The sequence below is a fragment of the Akebia trifoliata genome, chromosome 3 (assembly GCF_017979445.1).
Source record: "Akebia trifoliata isolate Shusen 1 chromosome 3, ASM1797944v1, whole genome shotgun sequence".
Classification (NCBI taxonomy): Eukaryota; Viridiplantae; Streptophyta; class Magnoliopsida; order Ranunculales; family Lardizabalaceae; genus Akebia; species Akebia trifoliata.
The window spans coordinates 9,260,430-9,282,324 of NC_141377.1; the positions used below are offsets into that span (position 1 = coordinate 9,260,430).

At 37.0% G+C, this 21,895-nt stretch overlaps 1 protein-coding gene across 4 annotated transcripts in view; it reads left to right on the forward strand.

Annotated features, from left to right (window-relative positions):
* The first annotated feature begins 1,135 nt into the window (after positions 1-1,135).
* Positions 1,136-21,895, forward strand: part of LOC147405913 (uncharacterized) — a 33,667-nt gene continuing 12,907 nt past the window's right edge. Inside the window, exons 1-8 of one of the 4 annotated variants that reach the window (XM_086433800.1) lie at positions 1,137-1,482; positions 1,780-1,875; positions 3,383-3,467; positions 11,451-11,597; positions 11,925-12,076; positions 12,564-12,676; positions 19,148-19,226; positions 20,739-20,767. In XM_086433800.1, coding sequence (XP_086289926.1) covers positions 11,933-12,076; positions 12,564-12,676; positions 19,148-19,226; positions 20,739-20,767 — 365 coding nt within the window. In that variant the 5' untranslated portion in view covers positions 1,137-1,482; positions 1,780-1,875; positions 3,383-3,467; positions 11,451-11,597; positions 11,925-11,932. Of the gene's footprint in view, positions 1,483-1,779; positions 1,876-3,382; positions 3,468-11,450; positions 11,598-11,924; positions 12,077-12,563; positions 12,677-19,147; positions 19,227-20,738; positions 20,768-21,895 lie in introns of all 4 variants that reach the window. The other 3 variants (XM_086433802.1, XM_086433801.1, XM_086433803.1) reach the window with 3 other exon arrangements.

The window sequence follows — 21,895 nt, forward strand, 5'->3', positions numbered from 1 at the left end:
TCCCCTCTCAATGAGAGAGGCTCTTGTATTTATAGACTTAAAGGTAATTTAGCTTTCCAATTATACCCTCAACTTAAGAAGGTTTAATTGATTTATTTAAAAGGCTAAATTTGTCCAAATCCAATTTTAAGGATTTTATGGATTATTATTGGGCCAAACTCATTTATTTGGGTAAAAAGCTCAATATTTAATGTGTGGATCACCTGATTTTTATTTAGATCATGGGTTTTATCTGCAAAAGCCCAAATCCAAACCATATGTGGCCTGTAAAAGGCATTTTCCATTTAATGGACTCAATTTGGATTTGAGGCCCATTTATAACTTTAGGGACTTTGTTTTATTTACCAAAAATTTGTAAAAGCCCCGTCAAAATTTTGATGCCTACAAATGCCCCCTCAAGGATGTGTTCTCGAATGTGTAACTGACGATAGCACGTCCTTGATGCCATCATTTTTTTATAGTAAAGTTTGAGTTATTTTGACATATTTGAGTTCTTTTACGAACAGTCATACTTCTTTTCCAATTCGAAAAATATTGTATTTTCTGTCCATATCAAGAATTGAGTTTAAGAATCGTGAAAAATCCTCAAATTTGGAGGAGGCTATCCACGTTCGAATTCGCTTTATAATCCTACAACAAGAACAACAAAACAAAAAAAAAATGTTTTCATCATTTGTTCATAGTACGCATATATGTATATTAAAAATATACATATAAATATATATTTTAAGAAAAATGATGATGATTTTTTTTTCTTAATGAAAATATATTCAAAATATTTTATTCATAAAATACCTTTAAAAAAAATTTCCAAGATATTCCAAGAAAGTATTTTTTTATTTATTTATGAAATATATATTTTCAACTTTTTTTTTTTTCAATTTTCTTTACGAAAACATCTTTAAAACACCTGAAATTTATGAAAATATTTTCATTACAATTTTTAGAAAATATTTTCAAAACTTCTCTTGTTATAAAAAATATTTTCAAAGCTTTTATTTTATTTTATTTTATTTTTAATTTTTTTTAATTTTTTTTAATTTTTTTAGGAGTAGTAAGCCGTAGTTTTGTATACAAAACAATTGGAGTGCCGATATAAAACGTTGGGGCGCCGATAGAACTTGTATCCAAACAAAAACGCCAATTCTCCTTCTCTTTGCTCTCTTCGTTCCAGATTTCAGCAATGGGAGATTTCTGCCATGGAACTTTGTAGATCGATCAAACCATCGACTTCGGCGAACCTTGGTCGTTTAACCCTCTCAACTTCCTTTTCTTCACTTCTTCTTCATGTATCTGCCCTAGCCGCCGTGTCCAAGAAGAACAGATTTGCTGAGATTCAAGAAGGATTCTCCTCTTATAGGTAGAGCATACGTCCGCTACCGGCGTGGTTGAGTCTCGAAGAGATTTTCAGCGACTTGGATTATCGATTCTTGCAGGGACTCGCAGCAACAAATTCTTTTCTTGAGCGTTACATGCTTATAGGTAACCTCTCTTCCTTCTCCTTCTTCTTCTTTAAAATTTTTTGTTTCTTTTTTTTGCCCAAAACAGGGGCTGCAACTTCTACCCACAAACAAATCATCTGGGCATTTGAATCTAATTCGAAATGGGTGAAACGTCTGTGGATTATAAATCGAGGATGACGTTCCATTTATGAAGAAGGAAGGATTGAGACTGGGTTCTCTTTTTTTTTTTTTTAGAATAAATTTCAAAACGGGGGCTGCGACCTCCACGTTATGGATTAAAGGTCATTGATATTGAATTCTCTGATTTCTGAAACAGAATCTTCAAATTGGTCGCAGTAGTTCTCAAGGTCTTCCTCTAATTTCATACGAAACTTTAATAGCCTCTCTCTCTGATTTCGTGATTTCAGCACTGGTTCGTCTTCTTTTTCTCTTATCTGTAATAGAGAAAATTTATTTTGATCTAAGTTCCTCGATTCTGAAGTCTGAAGCTGACGCCATAGATGAATGTATGAGTCTGTAGACTCTTGAATTTCAGCAAATTTTTTTTTTTATAAATCCGAAGAAACCACGGTTATTCATGGGATAGATTGAAACATTAGAGATTTGACTTTGTGATGTGATTTCTTTGATTTCCTTTTCACTTTCCTTCCTTCATTAATGGATATTGAGGAACAAAGATTTACAAACCTTTTGGATCGACTGGTTTTGTTAGAAATTTGTCGAACACACCAACTTTTCGTAGCAAACCAAAGGTTCACATCTATCAACAAAATAAAGTCTCTTTTGGACCCTCTTTGAAATTGGGATAGATTTGATAACTGAATTAAACTAGAAGAATCAACATCGCTGAAGCTAGTATCTTTAATTCTTTAGACTTGTCTACATTTTCATCGACCTTATTGTCATCATCACTATCGACCGCTACAAAGGCCAATCTGATCTGCCTGCTCATACAAAGGATGAATGCATTAAAGTATTAACTCACTATGCTTTCTTTGTCTTTATGAGGGAAGCACATCACTGCAAGCTTCATAAGATTCTTATTTATTTATTTATTTATCCAAGATTCATTTTCACAAGTCTCTTGAAACTTTCATGTTCCTTTAGTGTCCATGTCTTGGAAACAACTTCTCTCATCTCATGAAGTTTCTAACTAAAGAAAGTAGAACTCAACTCAGATTTTAGCCGAAGCCTCTCCTTGGACATGTGTTGTTGGATGCAATTTGTGGATCTCGGATGATGGCAATTCCCTACTAATTTTTTTTTTGTATTTGTGTTTTCAATCGGCCAAATCCGGGTATCTAACCACTTTGATGAATTATCCATCTTGGATGAACAAGTCCAGTCTGGGATGTCTACTTGAAAGCGGAAACCAACGGGAATTGCCATTCTTAAAAGATAATCACCGATAAACTTTAATATCTTTGGTCTTTTTGAGTCAACACCTTTAAACTTTTTATCGACTCATCCGGTTTCTTCAGTAATTCAAAAGATCTGTGTTGGTTTTGGAGGGAGCGGCTCTCTTTTAAAAAAAAAAAAAAGACTCGATGAGTTAGATTCATTGTTTGAATCATCATAATCGAGGGAAAAGAAGATTCTTTGCTTGATTAATCAATTCAAATCAAATAATATTGAATAATTTGACAAGAAGCTTGATTCTAAAATTTAATTTTAATGAAAACATCACATGACCACTCATGACGAAGTAACTTCTGCTGAAGCATAACAAACCCTTTTTCTTTTTTAAAAGATTTGTTGAACAATATGAATAAAGTTCTTGAGCATAACCTTCTTGAATTGATTCTAATTTTGATTACTTTGCCATGCTTGAATTCTTTTCCTTATTGGGTATTGTTTTTTTTTTTTCACGATTCAGAACTTGAGAATGAATTTCATTGGAACTTCTTTTTTTCTTACAGATCCAGGATTACCAATATATTGATACAAAGATCTGATTCTTTTTGGTCAATTGCAGCTCGACTACAACTTTGAAACCACAGTAAGGTATGGATCTTAGTCATTCTTCCCATATATTTTCTTTGAACTTTGTCATCCTCGCATTTCCTTTCTTATGAATTGTAACCAGAATTACAAATTGAGAACTTATAATTCTTATCAGTCAACTTTTAGAACATTTATCTGTTAGTCTGTTTAACGGTGGCCAATGTTGAACTGTTAAAAGTATTGCATGATAAACAATGTACATGTAGAAGAACCATGCGACGAACCATTGTCCAGCTAGTTGGCCAATCTCTAGCGCAACTGTTCATCAGTAGTGCTTAGGAGGTGACAACGTCAACTGGCTAGAAGAATCAAATGACCCAAGTTTTGTATATGCAGAAGATCCATGCGACGAACTATTTGTCAAACTAGTTGACTAACCTTTAAAGCAACTGTTTATCAATAATGCTTAGGAGTGAATGACGTCAACTGGCTGACAGACGTCAACTGGCTGGCTTGCAGAATTACGGGACACAAGATTTATGCACGTAGAAGATCCATGCGATGAACTGTTTGTCCAGCTAGTTGACTAACCTCTAAAGCAATTGTTTATCAATAATGCTTAGGGGTGGATGACGTCAACTGGCTTGCAGAATTACGGGACACAAGATTTATGTACGTAGAAGATCCATGCGACGAATTATTTGTCCAGCTAGTTGACTAACTTCTAAAGCAACTGTTTATCAATAATGCTTAGAAGTGGATCACGTCAACTGGCTGACAAACGTCAACTGACTTGTAGAATTACGGGACACAAGATTTATGCACGTAGAAGATCCATGCGACGAATTATTTGTCCAACTAGTTGACTAACCTCTAAAGCAACTGTTTATCAGTAACGCTTAAGAGTGGATGACGTCAACTGGCTGACAAACATCAACTGGCTAAAAGAATCGCGGTACGCAAGCGTTATGCACATAGAAGATCCATGCGACGAATTATTTGTTCATCTAGTTGACTAACTTTCTAAAGCAACTGTTTATCAGTAATGCTTAGAAGTGGATGCCGTCAACTGGCTGACAAACGTCAACTGGCTAAAAGAATCACGGTACGCAAGCTTTATGCACATAGAAGATCCATGCGACGAATTATTTGTCCAGCTACTTGACTAACTTTCTAAAGCAACTGTTTATCAGTAATGCTTAGAAGTGGATGCCGTCAACTGGCTGACAAACGTCAACTGGCTAAAAGAATCACGGTACGCAAGCTTTATGCACGTAGAAGATCCATGCGACGAACTATTTGTCCAGCTAGAACGAGTTTGACTTGTGTTGCAGTTAAACCATGAATTTGATCAGTTTGGGGTAGTTCACCCAACCGCACAAGTTCACCTTTTCCATAACCGACAATCTTGAATAACTTGGAAGTTTTAGGACTGAACCAACTTTAAGATTCTACTTTTGCGAGGTTGTCTTCATGGTTTTTCGCTATTGACATAGTTTGGACAACGTTTTGCATGGGTGTCCTTACTATGTAAGATTTTTGGAGAGGTGTAACCGGAAAGGTTAACTTTTCTTTCAACGTCTCCAATTCGATTTTAGAGACAGAAGGCTTGGTTTTTGAAGAATATCTTCGAAAGGTGATTGTCCCGGTTTCCGTCTCGATTGCGGCACGTAACGAAGCATTGGGGTTGGCAACATAATTGTGGATGACGCGTCCACCATTGATTGACCCACCTCGATCTGTCGAGTTTCTGATTCTTGTTTCTTATTTCGTTCTTTCTGAAGCGGAAGATCAGGAGAAATCTCCTCGGCACATTCGTAGTATGCTTTCCTTTGTCGGGCTTTTGCTTACTAGAATGAGGAACCGAAACTGGAAGTACTTCTTGAATGATGTCCCCTCCGAAATAAAATTTTGCATCTGCAAAATACGTCTCTGCCTTGTCAAACGGTTGATCTTTAGCTATTACACGTTTCTGCACACCATCTTGGTAATATTTGAAGCATTGATGTAACGTAGATGATACTACTCCAGTTTCATTTAGCCATGGTCGACCGAGAAGCAAGTGATATGAAGTTTTACAATCAATAACATGGAAGAGTGTTGTTGACTCCAAATCTACGATTGAAAGCTTGACTCTTATCATACCGATCGCTCTTTGACCTCCTAAGTTGAAGTCCTGAATCATCAACTTACTGTGAGCAAGTTGATCCGATGAGATGCCAACTTGTTTCATAGTACAAATTGGCATATGATATTGACCGCAGAACCGCAATCCAGGAGGATTCTTTGAATTTTAGTTTTCTTCACATAACCTGTAATATAAAGAGGTCTATTGTGAGGTCGAGACCCCAATTGGAGATCCTCGTCAGTGAAGGTAATTGTGGCCATACACATACTATCTTGTTGTGGATCTATGTCAGGTTGAACTTCCTATTTTGACTCAGTTGAGCTTTGCTTTAAAGTAAGCTGAACCTTTTGGAATTCATTGGACAAATCCAAGTCGACTTGCGAATCTTCTATTTCCGAGTCTTTCTCAAGTCGTTGATCTCCATTACTGGAAGTAGTAGGATGTTCTTCGGGCTTATCACCAACATCATCTTCTAGCATTTCTGCTTCTACTTGATGATATGAAACTGTGCAGACTTCCTTTAAGAGCTTCTTGGGTAAGAATTCTAGAAGTGTGATCGGTAGACGAGAATGTTGCTGAAGGATGTCTTCAGGGTCTGCGGGCGGAACTCGGAAAGCCTTCCTCTTTCTTGTCCTCTTTCGTTTCTTTAACCCTGTACTTAGTTTTGACTTTTTTCTCTTTCTTTTTGGTTTCGAAATGGAAGGAGTTGGCACATATGTAGGGCGTCTTTTTCGACGAATAACAACTGTCCACCCTTCATCATCAACTGAAGCAGATTCTGAGATGCCTGACTTTGATTTTGAAATCGAATGAGATTGTGGTCCTTGTTGAAGTAAAGTGGGAAAGGTGATGATTTTTCTTTGATGTGGTCTTGCCCCCAGAGTGGGATGGGTCTTTTCAACATCAAAATGTACGGATATGAGTTTTGATGGTTTAGGTAAAACTTTGGTGATCTGAGGAGATGGAATCTGCGTAACATATCGACTTGTCAAGAGTATTGGATCAAAAGATTCAAAAGTGACTGAGGTCATGTTGGAAGTAGCAACATTTTCGACACAGTCAAGTTCAATTTTCCCTTGACGTACCAAATCCATAATCTTCTCTTTGAAGACGAAGCATTTTTCAATTGGGTGACTAATCACCCTATGATAACGACAATATTTTGGATCATTGTCGTGACCTGCTTCCTTGGGTCGTTTGGGCACTGGTAGTTCAATGAGCTTTAATTTCAATAGCTCCTCGAACATGCCCAAGACATCAGCATCAGGAAAAGGGTATTTTTTTGCCTCAAGCTCTTTGAGAGTTTTCCAAGCTTTTCCTTTTTCTTGTGTTGAATTAGCTCGTGGCTGATCTTCTATTCTTTTACCTGTGATTTTGACAGATTTGTTGGTGGTAGTAGACAAGACTTCTTTAGTTTTGAAGGACTTGCCATCCTTCTTTTCTTGTCTTCGAGGCTTGTTGAGTCGTGGAGTCTGATGCACAGTTATACTCTGCTCCATGTCGTGGGCTCGAGTAGCTAGCTCTTCGAAAGTATGTGGCTTGATTCCTTTCAAGATATAAAGGAGTTGCCAGTGTATCTCTTGAACACACATATCGATAGCAGAAGATTGGGAAAATCGATCCATGCAGTTGAGGGAAAGATTTCTCCATCGCTCTATGTATGACTGGTTCATCTTTCCTTTATTTGACGGCAGCGAGCTCCACCATACTTATTGTTCTTCTAGTACTGTAGAAGCGGCCGAGGAAAACTCTTTCAAGTTGATCACAACTGTCTATTGAATTGGGTTCCAAATCGGTGTACCAATCAAACGCATTACCACGAAGGGAGCAAACAAATTGTTTCACCATGAAATCATCGAATGTACCGGCGTTGTTGCAAGTTTCGATAAAGTGGGCAATATGCTACTTTGGATTGCCTTTTCCTTCGAATTGTTGGAATTTTGGTGGTTGATATCCTATCCGAAGACGCATTTGTTCGATGCGTTGAGTGTAGGGTTTGGAGTAAACCAATGAGGACTGTGGCATGCCCCCATACTGAGCATGAATGGTGTCAGTAATCATTGCTTGTAGTTGTTGAACAGAAAGCGAGGCAACAGATCCTTGTGGTGGATCTCGAGTAGCTTTTCGTGAACCAGAATAGTCTGCTCGTTGTTCCTCTTCGTGCGGAGTCATGTATGCTTCAGGGGTGAATCCTGGAGGATGCGAAGGTCCAGCACTCGATTCATTTTCCTTGTTTTTATGCTCCAAACGACTAACAAGGGTTGCAATCTGAATGTCTTTGTCTTCCATTGCTTTTGTTAATTTGTTGATGGTGTCTGTCATCTGGGCAACTTGTTCTTCCATTGTTAACGCTTCAGCTGTCATCATTGCTCTGATAGAGGTGTGAGTTTGCGACGGAGAAGTGATCGATAGAGATCTAGAGGATCCCTCGCTTGACTTCGAATCAGATCCAGAATCTGACGAGTCATTTTCTACCACGTCCGCCCACGATTCTTTCGTGGTAAGTGTTGTTTTTGTGGTACATTTCTTAGAGTGATGCTGGAGAGGCTCTACTAGCTTGATTCCACCAGTCTTTGTCATTGTTCGTGTCACATGATGATCGCGACTAGTAACCTGATCAGATTCAAGATTGGAAGAAAGGATTTTCTTACCTTTCTCAGTAGCGGCAGATGCGATAGCGTTGACGTTGCGAGATGCCATCGATGCTTTAGGTGATGTTCTTGCAGTTGACTGAAAGATGAGAGGTTGAGATGGTCCCACCGGGTGTGCCAGAAATTTGTCGACAATAAATTTCAACGGATCTACCTTGAGATCCGTGAAAAATAATCGCAAATGATTATTTTGATTTTTGATGAAAAGTGGATACAGATCTCAGTGTTTCCTCTGATTAACAGTTAAGTACAAAAATAGTGATGATGACGTATGTAGCTTTTCTTCTCTCCGAGCTTCGCGCTCTATCGGCTGAGAAGGTTGCTTGGATGATTACTTTGCTTTGTGTTTAATCTTCTGTAGAGGCTTCTGTAGATTTTCTTCTCTCCGGGCTTCGCGTTTTTTTTGGCTGAGAAGGTTTTCTTGGCTTCCGGAGAAGGGCTTTATACTTGATCTTCTCTTTAGTCGGAGTCCGGATCTCTGAAGAACCTTGCTTTGTCTCTGGAGGAGGGCTTGTGAGCTTCTTCTTCTCTAGAGGGAGAGCTTCTGTCTTCTGAGAGAAAGTGATCCAGATCCCCTCTCAATGAGAGTGGTTCTTGTATTTATAGACTTAAAGGTAATTTAGCTTTCCAATTATACCCTCAACTTAAGAAGGTTTAATTGATTTATTTAAAAGGTTAAATTTGTCCAAATCCAATTTTAAGGATTATTATTGGGCCAAACTCATTTATTTGGGTATAAAGCTCAATATTTAATGTGTGGATCACCTGATTTTTATTTAGATCATGGGTTTTATCTGCAAAAGCCCAAATCCAAACCATATGTGGCCTGTAAAAGGCATTTTCCATTTAATGGACTCAATTTGGATTTGAGGCCCATTTATAACTTTAGGGACTTTGTTTTATTTACCAAAATTTTGTAAAAGCCCTATCAAAATTTTGATGCCTACAGTGTGATTGGGGAGGGGGGGCTTTCCTTAAAGCCTCAAAATATTTTATAAGAGCCTCGCCCAGAGGCGAGCTTTGAGGTGTAAGCCTCCAACACCTCTGGAAACATTGATTCCAATTGCCAAATTCAATAATGGAACAGGTTTGTAGGGTGTTTTCCATGTGGCAGGGTTTTCTTCACATATGGAAATTAATGTGCATGCCCTTGGAGATCCTTAGACCCAACTTAGCTATTCTATGAGTTTCAGCCCACTTGGACTCTTCCATGTGGTAAAGAGATGCATATTTCTTTCTTTCTTTCTTGTTTCTTTTCAACTGTTTGTAATTTAAAATTGCTGCAATTTAGTGGGGAAGGATTATCATATGGTAGGATATAAGAATGACCTAGCAATGACACCATCTACATGGCCAATAAGAGGATAATCTGTCAAATGGGCAGTCTAGTATTTTAAATGCCTAATAAATAGTGTGTGCATTTTCTCCCGATGGCTCAGTCTTGATTTCACATGCTTATACATTGAGCATAAGCCTACCTTTTATTTAATTTTCTGATGGATGTCTCCCATGCATTTATTCTTCATATATGCTTATGTAGATTTTCTTCTTTTCTTTTGGTGTCCAAACTTATTAAAGTGGGCACCTAATTTTTTCTCCAGTTTGAATTTGCTGGAATTATTTGAATGCTAGAGTACCTAGAGCCTTACTTCCAGGGGCACGAAGTTCTCGTCTGAGAGATCGCCAAAGGGAAGAAAGAGAGCTACTAGTAAAGAAAGTGTTCATAAATGATATGTTGAATGAAAACAATATATTGTCAGTTCTCTTTGGAAGAAGACAATCAACTTTCTATGCAGTGTTATGGGACCCTGAGTCATTACCTTCCCCATGTAAAGATTGTCAATCATTTCCTTCTGCCTCTGTAGATGCATCTTATTTATTGGTTGATGGAGGGGATTTGGGAATGTGACTCTGAAAAGGAAACACCTCGTGTAAATATTTTGTAATACGTAGTTATATTTCTATTTTTCAATTATTTATTTATGTAAAAATTATTTATATAATAAATATTAAGATTTTTGCAGTTAATGTGATATTATTCTAATTTTAATTAAGAATATAGTTGCTTTGGTTGTTTGGCTCTCTTATACCTATGTATAATGTTTTTCGGTTTCTTACCAAAACCCATCATCTTCAACCTCCCTAAAAACCGTATCTCGTTCTTGAGATTTTGTTATTGAATGAACATTAAATTTAAGAGTGAAGGGTAAAAATGTTATCATATTTGACGATTAATCAACAAATATCTTATTGATTCGCTGATTCACCAATTTAATCGGGTAGTCCCTTAATCAAAGAATATTTTGAATTTTTAGAAAAAAAATGGAGAATTTTGTGCCTAGTTCTTATGAGTATGTCCGAATGAATGAGTGTATTGCATGTGTTGTATGTGTATGTTTTCTTTTGATAAGTTGTGTTACCTGTTTATAATAGAAATGAAAACGAAAATGTCTTACATGGGATTGTCAACATGGCTCAAGTTTTGTGACTTGATGAGCTGAAGTATCTCTGGCCAATTATGAAAACCATTACCATTAGTCCATCACTCTATTAAACTTACAAAACTCAATCATATCTCTCAAACTACTGCAAAAGTAAAATGCCATTCTTTGTTTTTTATAAGTGAAATCCATAATCAAGAAAGATGGAGTTGTTATTATATTTTTTTTTCTTCTTTTTTAAGTGTTTGGCATGCTCATTGGCTTTTGGAATCCATTAGGATGGACTTTGCTTGAGAGGTATTGTTAATAGTGCATTTATTCACTCATAATCATATGTAAATTTTCAGTACTATCTCATTAGTCCATGGTAACCTCATAGTGCATGCACACTTTTGAGTATTTGCAGTTTTATCATACTTTGTATGTTCTATGGGTTTGAATGCAACCTTAGTTTAAACATGTCCATTATGTGGATATTAGATTATGTATTATGTAGGTATTTTATTTATCAGGAAAATTTCATATGTCCATTTTTAAGAGGAGATGTTGTCGAAATTTCGATAAAATCATAAAATTTATACATTTTTTAAAATTGAAAATAATTATTTTGATAATTTTTTAATAAAATTTATTATATATATTAGTGTAATTATATATTTATTGTATTCTGGTCATTTTTTGTGCATTCTACGTGCATTATCAACATTAAGGGTATTCTGGTCATTTTACCAGAATCCAGCAATAAAAAGCTGTAAAACGAACAGGTTTTTCTAGCTTTTGTGCTTCTGTAACGAACAAACTTCTGCTAAATATGGCTTTTCAGGCTCTTGGCTTCTACTTCTTCTAGAAGCCAACTTCTGGAGCTGGAGTTGGCTTCTGTAAAGAACAGACCCTGCGACTCTGTGAGAGAGGGTCTCTAGCTACCTCTCCAAATCGAGACTTCTCCTCCGAATCCCGATCCAACTTTCAGGTTCAAACCCTAATCTCTCTCTCTCTCTCTCTCTGAGTGTTGAGATAGAAACCATGGATTGAAGAGTTTCATTGATCTCCTTTTAGTAAGCCTTTGCTTTTTTTTCTTCATAAATAACAGAGATTCGGCTGTGCGAATCTCCGTTGTTTTTTTTTTTTTTTTTGGCAGAGATTCTGTCATGCGAATCTCTGTTTTTTTGAAGAGCTATAAGTTGATTTTGAACAGAACTGAGTACAATTATTGCTGCGATTCAATTATTTTTTGTCGTTGTTTTTTATCCGAAACAAAACAAAATTTTAAAGCATGCTTTAATATTTCATTATGTAGAATTGTCCATGGGTTCAGAAGGTCTAAATCTTGAGGAGAGATTGAAATCTCATATTGTTCAGCTCCAAACCGAATCAGGAATCCTTGATAGGATTGTCTACAAGGGCAAGAACCAGCACCGGCGGTGTTCGTATTTCCAATACCTCTTGAAGGTTGTCATTTTTCTTCCTTACCAGCTTTAGTTTGAATGTTTGTTTTGCTTCATGGGGTCTTCATAGATCACGGTTCTTTATTTATTAGATTTTTTTTTTTTTTAGCCTATTAGATTTTGTTTTGAAATCGAGGTATCCAGACCTCTTGGAGTCTATTCACATCACTTTTCTTTAGATCTTATTTTAAAAGGTCAAAACTTGTCATATTAGGTACCCCTAAACCTAATTACAATAATCTAATTGCAAACTTTATTGTATTTACAATTGAGATTTTTGAAGACTTTTTTATTTATTTTTTATAATTTTTCTTTCTTTGTTGTCACTATCTAATTAGCCTTTTTACTACCCTTCCTAAAGTAGAACACACCTAGAATCGATAACACATAGTTTGTTATCATTGCTTTCCATTATAAATATATAGTTCTAGCAAATTGTATTATTTTTTCTATTGTCTATTTATTTCTAGTAATATTGTTTAAATCACTAGGTGAGAAGGGATGTGAGACTTCTACAATCAGCTCGCTTGGAGGAGATTTTGAACTTCTTCTTTCAAGTTATCAATGGAAAGAATCCGAAACAAATAGTTCATCTTCTCGAGAGGTTACTATTCACTCTTGGTTCTTTATTTATTTTGATACTGACTGATATTCATAGTAAAGTAGTTGGGTCTTATATGCCTGTGGAAGGCCCTTACTACCATCATTATGCAAAATCATTATTTTAATTGGTAAAGGTAAAATATTTTATTAAAGAAAAACAATAGAGAGAGTGGCCAAGGCAGCCACCATACAAGGGGAAAAAAAAAAAAAAGCAAGAACGAGAGCAAACAAAAACAAGATCCTCCAAAGTCACAAATCAAATCCCACTTAAATATAAAGTCTTCAAAAAAAGTTCCTTTGAACTCCTTGAACAATGTACTCCATAGGAAAATAAGGATCAAAGTCGATAAAATGGCCTCCTATAGGTGGTGCTCCTCCCCTTTGAAAATCGTACAATTTTGCTCTAACTAGATTTCCCAAGAAATGGCAAACAAGGCTAGGGACCAACGAATTCTCTTCTTGAGATGAATGCCTGAAAGAAACCAGTTTTGAAACAAAGCTAGAATAGAAGAAGGGAAGTACCAAGGAATTTTAAAGTGCGAAAAAAGAAAATGCAACCACATTCTTTTGGCAAAAGAACAAGGAATGAGAAGGTGATTGGCTGATTCAAAGATGAAATCAAAGAGTTATAAAAAGATTTGACTGAGAACTTCCTATCTTTGGTCAAGTTCAATCCTCTACTGCCCTCCTTTAAAGGGTCGATTTGGATTTAGAAGGCACTCTGGCCCCAAACCGCCTAATGGGGGAAAGCAAAATCCCCACTCCTATTTAAATCATTATAAAACTCTCTCACAGAAAACAACTGATTATTATTAATAATCCAAATTCTTGAATCCTCCCCATCCGTCCCTCCAGTAACATAAACAAGACACTCCAACAAACGAGAAACCTTCAACAACTCCCAATCATTCAACAACCTCTTAAACCCCAGGTCCCAAGTGGAGTCTCTAACATCCACCCCGTGAAAACTTGTAATCGGAAGATTTTTTTCCTTGAAATGGCAAACAAAGATGGGAAACTTTCCTTCAAGGGACCCACACCCCATCAATAATCCTCCCAAAATCTGACTTTATCATCTCTCCTAGCCTTAAAAGCTACCCTCTTTTTGAATTGGAGAAGAACCTTAAGAATATCTTTCCAAACACCACAACCATATGGGTTTTTAGCTTCACCTTTCTCCCATCCGAAGGAGTCTTCCCCAAATTTTGCAACTATCACCTTACACCATAATCCTTCATTCTCTACTCCGAATTGCCATATCCATTTCCCGAACAATGCACCGTTTAAAGACACCAAATTTCTAAACCCAAGACCCCCCAAACTCTTTAAGCGTACACACATTTTCCAACTAACCAAGTGAAGCTTACTCTTCCCTTCCCTGTCATGCCACAAAAAATCTCTAAAGAGTTTATGCATCTTCAACTCCACGCTTCTGGGAATTGAGAACAATGATTGAACCTAAATGGGTATACTGAACAAAACACTTTTGATCAAAGTAAGCTTACCACCCTTGGAAATGTACCTTGCTTGCCATGGGTTCAACCTTCTTGAAATCCTCTCAATCACTGGTTCCCAAATACTTTTACACTTATAAGGGGCTCCCAACAGTAATCCCAAGTAAGATGATGGAAGAGAACCTACTAGGCACCCCAATGATGCTGCAAGAAAATCTACATCCATGACTTAACCCACTGGATACGCTCTACTCTTACATAAGTTTACTGGTAACCTCGTAATAGCTTCAAAGCAACATAATAAACCTCCAAGGAATCTAACTTGATTAATGTCGTCATCCAAAAAGACCAACGTATCATCTACAAACTGCAATTACGTAACTGAGTCCTCCTTCGCAGTAGGACGGAAACCACTAAGTCACCATTATCCACTGCCTTGCCAATCATCCTCCCCAAGGCCTCGGCCACCACAAAAACAAAAAAGGCGAAAGCGGGTCCCCCTGACGCAAGCCTCGAGAACTCTTAAAGAAACATTCTAGGGAACTACTAACTAGGATGGAAAAAGAAGAATTCACATTTCATAACCCAATAAATCCATCTATGCCCAAAACCCATACGTTCCAGCAAATATCGCAATCATCCCCATCTAATGTGTTTATAAGCCTTTTCCAAATCTATCTTACATACAACACCCGATACCTTAGATTTGAACCTTGAATCTAAGCACTTGTTAGCAATAAGAACCCTATCGATGATCTGTCTCCCCCTCAAAAAGGCCCCATGGTTAAGACCAATGATCCCATTCATCACCACTTTCATTCTCTTAGCCAACATCTTAGAAATGATTTTATAGGTAGCACCGACCAAGTTTATAGGTCTAAGATCCGCAATGTCTTCCATCCTAACCTTCTTTGGCACAATAACAACAAAAGAACAATTAGACCCCATATCCAACACACCATTCTCAAAGAAGTCATTCACTACTGCCATCAACTCCTCTCTAATAGTATCCCAACAAGTTTTGAAGAACCCTAGAAGTGAACCCATCAGGCCCAGACCCTTTATCCGAACACAAATTAGAAAGAGTTGCAAAAACTTCCTCTTCTGCGAATGGCCTCTCTAACCACCCCTTTGAGTATCGGAGATACAATCAAAATGAAACCCATTGAGCTTGGGCCACACTTTGTGAGATTCCGAGTATAACCCAATGTAGAATTTTACTACGCCCTGCTTAACTTCCTTTTCCCTTTCAATCCAATTCCCCTCAATCTTGATTTTAGTAATGAGGTTGGATCTTCTATGCACGTTAGCCATAGGATGAAAAAAATTGGTATTCCCATCCCCCCTCTTTCAACCACCTAATCCTCGACTTTTAACGCCAGCATACTTCTTCTTCCATATTCACCCTTTCCTTATACTCTTCATGAAGGGACCCCCTTTTAGCCTTACCCCCGGGAGAGAGACGACCTCCTTCCTCCCATCTATCTAACTCTTCAATTTTTGACAAAATTTCTTTCTTTTTCACCTCCACCCACCCAAACACTCCCCTATTCCATGCCTTGAGCTTTTCTTTGATGTCCTTCAACTTCAATCTAAACACCACCCCCAATTTACTAACAAAACTCGAACACCCCCCACCAACTCTCGATAAGATCCTTGAAATTATCATGTAAAAAATACATTTTCGAACCTAAACGAGAAGGGCTGCCTAACCAATGGACTAACCTGAAGAAGAATTAAACAATGGTCAGAAGTCGGGTTTGGAACTGACTCTTGGGTAACATCTGAAAAGAACTCCACCCAACTAGACAACACCAAGAATCTATCAAGCTTTTTTAAGGTGGGTAAATCTTGGTTATTAGACCGCACAACGGCAAATCCACTAGCTCAAAAGACTGGACAAACTCTTGAATTTACGCATCTTTGAAGTAATTCTCGAACCCAACTTTTCAAACGAGAGCTGGATGACATGAAAATCTCCCCAAGGCACCAAGGCTTATCCCAATAAGCGTTAATATCACCTAACTCATCCCAAAATTGATTTCTTTCTTGGTCTTTGGTGGGACCATAGACACCTAAAAACACCCACTGAAAATCAGACACCAAAGTGCAAACAATGGATGCTAGGCTCCAAGTAGAGAATCTTCAACCAACACTTTGCTCTTGTCCCACCTAACAATTATACAGCCTGAAGTCCCAACCATAGGAACACAACACCAACCAATCTTCTTTCACCCCCACAGCTCACGAACCACACTATTGTTGACCACCTCCAGCTTCGACTTTTGAAGAGAAATGATGAGCGGATTAACACTTTGGACTAAAGATTTAACAACTACCCTTTTCTTATCATTTAAACTCCGAACATTTCATGACATAATCTTAAGCGACATTATAACCCAATTTCTTTTGCCCCAGCCCCTTTCTAGGGGAAGTCATCCTTTGCTCCTCGACTTCCTTCATGATCGAAAGTTTCTTCTTTCTAACATTTTCTGCATTTACCCCCAACAACAGACACCTCTCTTCCTCCGAAGCTAATGAATTCATAGTGGATGAGCACTCTACAAACTCACCCGAAAACTCAAGATCCTCAGCACTATTGTGACTGTCTTCGGCCAACATATCTTCAACAACTTTATCTTTGCTACTCGCAACCTCCCACAGAACAGCCACACCAACACGCGAGCTATCGATGATAACTCCAACTGACTTTCCCTTTTCAAGCATTTTCAAAGAATTCCAATTGTAGGGGAGTAGAGTCTTTGGAGATGCTTCTACCCTTCCACCTTCCCACTGACTTTTGTAAATTCTTCTCCCTTTAATAAATTTTTTACACCTATCAGAAAAAAAAAAGAAAAAAAAAAGATAAAGATAAAGAGTCCACATTGCCTATGGCAATATTTCTTTATAGACCATAAGAGTCCAGTCTGTCATTGACCCTCCATAATGTTACCCAAATCAATAAATACCCCACAAAATTAAGGGAAAAGAAGAACTCTAGTTCATATCCTTACTTTCTCTTCCAACCTTATATTGGTAACGATATGATCCTATTAACATTAATTTCACCTGAAATATTGGATATATTTAATCTGTATTTAACCCTTTCCCATAAAGCTTTCAAAAATGCCATTATGGATCAAATGAACTCTCGATTGCCTCATAATATAGAGGGAAAGTGAGACCAATCAATTTCTCTCTATACACAATCAATGGTATACATCTAACAGAATGATGGTTGCTGACCAGCATCCAAAGAATGTCTCGTGCCTGCCAAACTAAAGTGCATTCTCTTGACTTACTAGGAGCACAATTTTAAATTTCAATTTCAGTTTATATTTCCATCAACTTGGGAATAAAAATATTTCTTCAGTATGGAAATATTGTAGAATTCCAAATTTTTTGGAGATATTATACAAATCGTCAAAAATGTAGAAAATATGATTTTAACATTTTAGGAAATAGTCGTGCTGGAGTGACCTCAAGCTTGTACCTCATATCACACATCTTGGCGTGAAAGCGGATAGGAACCATAGATGCTTTTTCACTTGTATCTTGATAAAAAGCATCTATGATTCCCATGTACTTTCACGTCAGGATGTGCGATGTCAGGTACAATCTTGAGGTTACTTCAGCTTTATTCTATAGGAAATTATAAAACAAATAGAAAAGAACCTTCATAGCTCATAATACATCAACAAGATTTTATAGAAGCAATTTAAATATTGTTGGTACGTGCCTACTCAATTATTTATGACTTGAACTCTCGCTGTCACAGTTATACATTTAGATGTATATCTATCCTACGTTTCTTTTTTTTAAATTTTATTTCAATTTAAATAGTTTTACTTACAAATTTTTGATTGAATTTTGATGTACAGATTATATTAAAAAAATTGCATGTCATAGGCTCATCAGTACACGTTTTATTTATTACTAATTTATTGTTTGACAAATTATACATAATTTTTAGGTGAGCCTTAAAATATTAAAACATATGGCACAGACATGCGTCAGGTTGGGAAATCTGTAACTTAACAAAAAAAAGAAAGGTTGGGAAATCTGTTTGATCTGTATTGATTTCTCATATTGGAGATGCCTAAAGCTAGGAAAAGATGAGGTTCAAATGAACACCTATCATCTTGGGTGGGGATGGCATTATGAGTGCGCATTCATCTTGCTGCTTGTTGTATCTGGTAGGCAGCACGCGAGAAATCAAGCTACTAGTGACAAAGAAAATGACTATTGAAGCACCAAATAAGTGACAGTACTAAATGGACTTCTCAAAACATGGACCGAGGTCTTGTAATCCCAAGAGGGAGTGATTGTAATACTTAAACTCAAATTCGATCTGGATTGTAGATGTGCTACCTTGAGATGCATGTTATCAACATCTAGGATAGTGATTTTAGGTTTTTTCCATTAAGAGATGGAAGAGAAGGGGTGTAAATATAAGATACCAAATAATATGGTGATGGAATTTAAGGAGAAAAGTTGCACTTGTAAAGAAACTTAGTGGTGGAATTGTGGGGTTCCGAAGGTCATTAGAGAAGGATCTCTTACACATCTTGGCAAATTGATTAGAAATGTGGAAAATCTAGAAGGTTATAAAAATGCTACAAAGAAAACAAAGAAAGTGGTTACGGGCCTTAATTCGTGGTGGTGTATGAATTTTCTTGATTTAGTTCTGGTAGAGTAGGGTAGAATATATGCCTTGAGAGCTCTCTAAAGACCTTGTACTCTTGGTTATTATTTATAGTATTGTCTTGTTGCTCTATGCCATATTTTTTCCCTTTGTGGGTTTTCCTTATTAAATCTGTATCTGGTATCTCAGCTATGCAAACCACTAGTGGTGGTGGATTATTTGGGATAAGGCTTGATATTGATGAATCTTGGAATGTCTTTTCAATTGTTGTTCTATTTGTACTCTATTCTTTTTGAGATGAGCTGTATATCATCTTACAAGAAAATATTTTCTAGGTCCATATTTGACTGATAAGTTAATTTTTGGGGTTTAGGTTAAAGAAGAGAAAATGTAACAGTGAGAAGCATAATTTTCAGGAGCGACTGCTGGGAGTTGCACGTTTATTATCACAGGTGCAGTCTTGTTTCTTTTCTTTTTTTCTTGGGCTGTTTGGTCTTTCTTGTGCATGTATTGTGACTCTCCTATAAGTTAACTGAACCAAGGCAAGCTAAGGCATGTTGCACTTTTCATATTTAAGAAATATATTTCCTTTCTGTAAACCAAGGCATTAGGAACTTGTTATATTGAAATAGATATGTTTCCTTTCTCTTAGCAATATGATCTATTGGAGAAGAACTGTCAGACTAGAATTTGTTATAAAATGTAATACGCACATATCCTTCATGGCCATGGACTCAGATTATGAATTTTTTAAGGAGAATGTGGCATCATGGCATGATCAAAGTGTGCTACTCGATGTACTTATTTGAGGCTGAGATAGATGAGTTGGAAGGGTCTGCCTAAGCCAACACTGGGATATAGTGGTTGAAAGAAGGGGAATCTGTTATTGTGCATTTGACCTCAGAGAATGGGATAGCTCGAGTCTTCAAATCCATCAGGTAGAAGTTTCACAGTTTTATACTTCGGAGACTGCCTTATCGGTCGATTTGGGACTAAAAATCTCTTTGATCAGAGGAAGTAAAGAAAACTACAGGGCGCGCTCCTTGTACAGTAGCTTCTTGTGGTCCAAATATTCTCAGTGTCGGAACTCCCAAAGTTGGACCATCTCAGGATTTACATCACCCTCTGGGTTTCTTTCACGTAGAACATGGTCCAAACTGAGGAAGGAATACTGGCCTATTTGATGACTAGCAGCTATAGTGCACTCTTTGTTGTAAACTGCAATTAGAATGAAGTCCTGCTAAGATGTGGTGCTTATATATTTCTTTACTTTTTAGGCCAATGTTTGTTGCTAAAGATCATCTATAATAGGACCGTTTTTTTTTTCCTTACGTAATCTTACATAAACCGTTCCTTCAGCAACATTACAAAAAACTGTAGGTTTGAAAGTCAAGCATTGGGCCATGACCTGACTGTCTAAATATGCAACTCCCATCATCTTCCTATAAATATAATTGAAGTCCCCTTTTTCTCTATCTTACATTCTTTTATATAGTTTAAATTGTGGGCTGAAGTGAACAGGAAAGTTTCACAATAACATTTCTTTGTAATGCTTGTGCTTCATGTGCACCATTTTGACTATCAAGGATTATACTAGGCTAGTCTTTCTTAGACAGAATTTCTCTTCTTCGCATCTCGTGTACATATTGTCATCCTAATCATAAACTTAGACTGTTCAACTAGTGAGCCATATCCCCCAAAGTCATGTCAAACAGACCATCTTAACTGTATTTTATCGTAAGCTAAAATGTGTACGAGTAAGAATACTGTTTATGTTTTGGAAGATTGTTGGATCAATTGGGTTTATTTGACATGGGCTATTCAGAACATGGTTCACCACTTGAATGGTCCCTCTGGGAGAGTGGGTGTATTGACACGAGATGCACGACACAAGTTTTAAGTTTGTTAGAGATAAAAAATAGTGTCACTTTCCTATTCTAATGTTATTTCTAATTATTTTGCAGATGGTTGAGCCCATGCTGAAGGCAGCTATGTATCCTTTACTTGCTGATTAAATATTTAAGTATGTCAATCATGCCTTGGGAAGCTTCTTAATTAGAAGATATGGAACCATGTTTGAAAGTTGAAACTTGGACCATGACTGATTTTCTTGAGATTTACCTCCAAGTGGGTCATGGGTAATCCATAAGTCAGTGACTCAAGGGAGCCTGAGAATTTACCACTGCTCTGGTGATGTTTCTATATCTTAAAAATTATGCTTCTCTTTGCAAATCTTTGCATGAATTAGATTAGTTGATTGCCCACTTATCAAGTGGTCTCTGCTCATTAATACTCCATCACTCCTTGTGAGTCAAGAGGTGTCGATAACTCATACTTGCCCAAATCTATCTCAATCTCACACTAACGTAGTGTTACCTGGACTCTTCAAATGAATGCCATAACCATGTAGTACACTTCATGTTTAGGTTTGAATGCCGTGTCCATCCATGATGTATCTTTGCCTTATCTCTATTGTATATGAGTAACATAGGAAACTAGGGATAGTTGTCTGTGAATCCACCACCATTCTGCTGATTTTCTGAAGTTTTAAAATTTTGCGAATTTTTAGTAATCATTTTTGTGTATTGATGCAGTCGGCTTTCCCGCTCACCTTAGTGTGTTTGGTAACCTTTGAAGAATGCTATGAGCCAAGTCTGAACTTATACGCATTGTTTGGAAGTTTAAATAAAAGTTATAAGTAATTTAAAATAATCACTTTAGCAGCCTATTTGTAACGGTTGAAATCTAGCTAGGTTGGGGTTTATGTTTGAGATTGGAAAAGAAATGGGACGGGAGAAATCTTGGAGAAAAGTTGTCTTGTTACACAACTCCTCACCCATATATACATCTATATATATATATATATATATATATATGGGTTGGGATTCGTTGACTCATGAAGAATGACTTATGGAAAAAACACATGATCCTGACTTTTATTTAGTATTTAGATTTTCTAAATTCCTTACTTAATTTAATTACGACAGAAATTCAATGAAATGGGAAATTCTTGAATAGTCTACCTCCCTTCGAATGAGGAATCCCCTTATCTTCAAGGAATTCCTTGGAACCTGTAAGGGATTTACTTTTCTATAAATATGGGTTGGGATCCGTTGACTCA